The following is a 2,982-nucleotide window of genomic DNA, read 5'->3' as shown; positions in this document are numbered from 1 at the left end:
AGGATAAAGAAACGAATTTTAAAGTGTTTCTATGGACATATATAAATGCGCATATATGCATATATTTATAGATATATTTCAAAAAAAAGAACCTTGGCTCATTTGAATCAATGCTCGTTAAGCTTTTTTATCCTTGCAAATATTTGCCAACAATTGCATACCATTTAGCCAAGGCACCATTTTTTTTTTTTGATTTACGAAGTCAAAAGCTTTAATTAATTCTTTTTCTTTTTATAAGTACCCTTGCTATCTTCCGTTCTTTTCTTTTCCTTAGCAAATTTATTAAAGAATAAATCTAACACTCCTCTTCTTTCACTTTTTTTTTCTCTCTCCCATATAGTTGATTGAATTATTTCTTCAATTCTTCAATGACTATATATACATACATACTATAAAATATTAAATTGTCATTTTTTCTCTCTCATTTAATTCCATTTTTTCTTTTCTTTTTTTCGATACAAATAAAAGAGAAAAAATAAAAGAAAAAAATGATTTCTTTCATACATTTAACATTGAATGTTATAGTAATCTGAACATTTTCTTCTTTTTTTTTTTAATTAATAATAATTTAAATATTTTCTAAAATTATGAAATTAAGTTATTAAATATTTTTTGAAGTTATAATAATTTTAATTTTTGTTAAATCTATAAAAATTTAGTTAAATATTTCCTTAAAAAGAAAAAAAAACAAATATTCACCGTGATTTAATTGATTTATTTTAATAAATAATAAAAATATATGGGAAAAAATGATTTAAAGAAGTTAAAAAATTTAATTTACATAATACATCTTAATTTATTAGTCGATTCCTTTTAATTATTAATTAACGGGTTAATTAGACGAATTAATTAGTAATTAGGCGAATTAATTGATTAATTAGGCGAATTAATTGATTAGTTAGACGAACTAATTGATTAATTAAGCGAATCAATTGATTAGTCAGGCGAATTAATTGGTTAATTAGGCGAATTAATTGATTAGTTAGGCGAATTAATTGATTAATTAGGCGAATTATTGGTATTTTGGATTGTTGAATATTATCCTATCAATGTATATACTCTTAATTTGTTGAAAATTTCTTTCGTATCATCAATTTTACTTCAGTATTGTAAATTCCTCACATTATATCGATGGTTACAGTTTGAAAAAAAAAAAACAAAGGAATAAATAGTAAGCATATTTCCGGAGATATGGCGGATATTCCGGAAACAATAATTTTAATTTAATCTTTAACTTACTAAATCGTTTAAAACATTTGTATGCCTCAGCAAACTCAGAAATAAAGTGGGAAAATTAAATTTGGAATTAAATTCAAGTAAATATCAAAATGAGAATTTACACTGCCAAAGAAAAAAATTGGTCGTTAGACGAATAATTTTTAAAAATTTTTAATTAAAAATTATCACGAATATCTTAAATAGTTTCTTATTTAACTTTTCTTCAATTACAACCAATTATAAATTATTATAAAATGTATATCTGACAATAAATTATTTATTATAAGATGTATAACTAATTAAAATGCATAACTTATTATAAAATGCATAATTAATTAAAAATGTATGACTAATTAAAAGGAAATTGAAATGATTGAGCTATTATTTTATTAGCATTTTGTTGAGATTATATAGTATATGGAGTAATATTTATGCACTGATAACTAATCATTGATCATAAATGTAATATCAGTATGGTTATTTATGCTCTTTGAATAATTATGATTAAACTTCTACAGTACTGTAATACATCACCTGGATGATATTAGATTAGCTATTATGACCTTAATTTGTTATGATCCATCTTTTAATAATTGTCAAGTGGTGTACGGTAGAATTTCAAAGCTTAACTTTATCAGAAAAGTTTTCCTAGCTATATTATTGAAAGAGTTGTTATTATTGCAACGTACATTCTGATTGCATCATTACATAATCAGTAGATGTTTATCATTCACTTTGAATAACTACTAATGAATTATTTTATTATTAATTAAACTAATTAGCAATATGCTAAATATCAATTTCTATTTCAAAGATATTAAAAATTCTTGTAATATATTTAATCCAGAAAATATTTTAAAGAAAAAATATTTTATAAAATTAGTTTAAATTACGTTTTGGAAAAAAATTTGAAAAGAAATTTTTAAGTCTTGTCATATCTTAAGTCTTATTATATAAAAATTAAAAGTAATGTCATATCACTGACGTGCAAATCAAAAGTAACGCCTTGTACTGGTGTAAAAAAATTAAAAGCAACGTGTTATTGACGTAAAAAATCAAAAGCAACGTGTTATTGACGTAAAAATTATGTCATTGAATTTTAAAAAATGAAAGAAAAAAAAAGAATTTTATATTATACCATTAATGCATTCCTTTTTTACTTTTGGTCGACTTTCTCGATCACATAATTCAAATGCTGCATTTGTACCATTCTCATATGCGCATTTCACGTCACGTCTTTGCATGGATGTAGAATGTCGAATACAGCGAGAAGATGAACACTTAAAATTAATGGATTAATTAATTGGAATTAAAAAATTAAAAATGCTATTTATGAAATGACTTGGAAAATGATTACAGGTTACTGTAACAAAAAAACAAAATTACTTTTTATCACAAAGAAAAAAAACTTATGATTGATAATTAAGAGTAAGCATTGTTTTAGGTCAAACTATTAGCATTGTTATTAGACTCCTTGATTATAACTAATTTAATTAAGAACAAAAGATAGCAAATGAATTTCTCTTTCATTCAACTAATTATATTGTATTGAAAATATGCTTATACCTCAGACCACGGTGATGTTTGCCATCTTGGACAGTATGATGGAAGACAACTTCTTGAAGATGGTGGTCGTACAACACCAAAACTTTCACATACATCATCATCAAGATATCCGATTGAACCCTGATAACTAATACGACATTTTAATTGTCGCACCTAAAAATATCATTTGTACATTTCTAATTAATTCACACTATCATT

The 2,982-nt window shown here is 23.7% G+C and overlaps 1 protein-coding gene across 1 annotated transcript in view; it reads right to left on the bottom strand.

Annotated features, from left to right (window-relative positions):
• Positions 1-2,345: 2,345 nt before the first annotated feature.
• LOAG_18112 (immunoglobulin I-set domain-containing protein) overlaps positions 2,346-2,982 on the bottom strand; it is a gene marked incomplete at both ends in the record, with an annotated part of 6,938 nt that continues 6,301 nt past the window's right edge. The window contains 2 exons of the mRNA XM_020450780.1: positions 2,346-2,498; positions 2,785-2,937. Of these exons, the coding sequence (XP_020305506.1) occupies positions 2,346-2,498; positions 2,785-2,937 (306 nt within the window). The remainder of the gene's footprint in view (positions 2,499-2,784; positions 2,938-2,982) is intronic.

This window comes from Loa loa (assembly GCF_000183805.2).
Source record: "Loa loa unplaced genomic scaffold supercont3.197, whole genome shotgun sequence".
Lineage (NCBI taxonomy): Eukaryota > Metazoa > Nematoda > Chromadorea > Rhabditida > Onchocercidae > Loa > Loa loa.
Note: the sequence above shows the minus strand (reverse complement) of the source record. Positions and strands in the feature narration are given on the sequence as shown.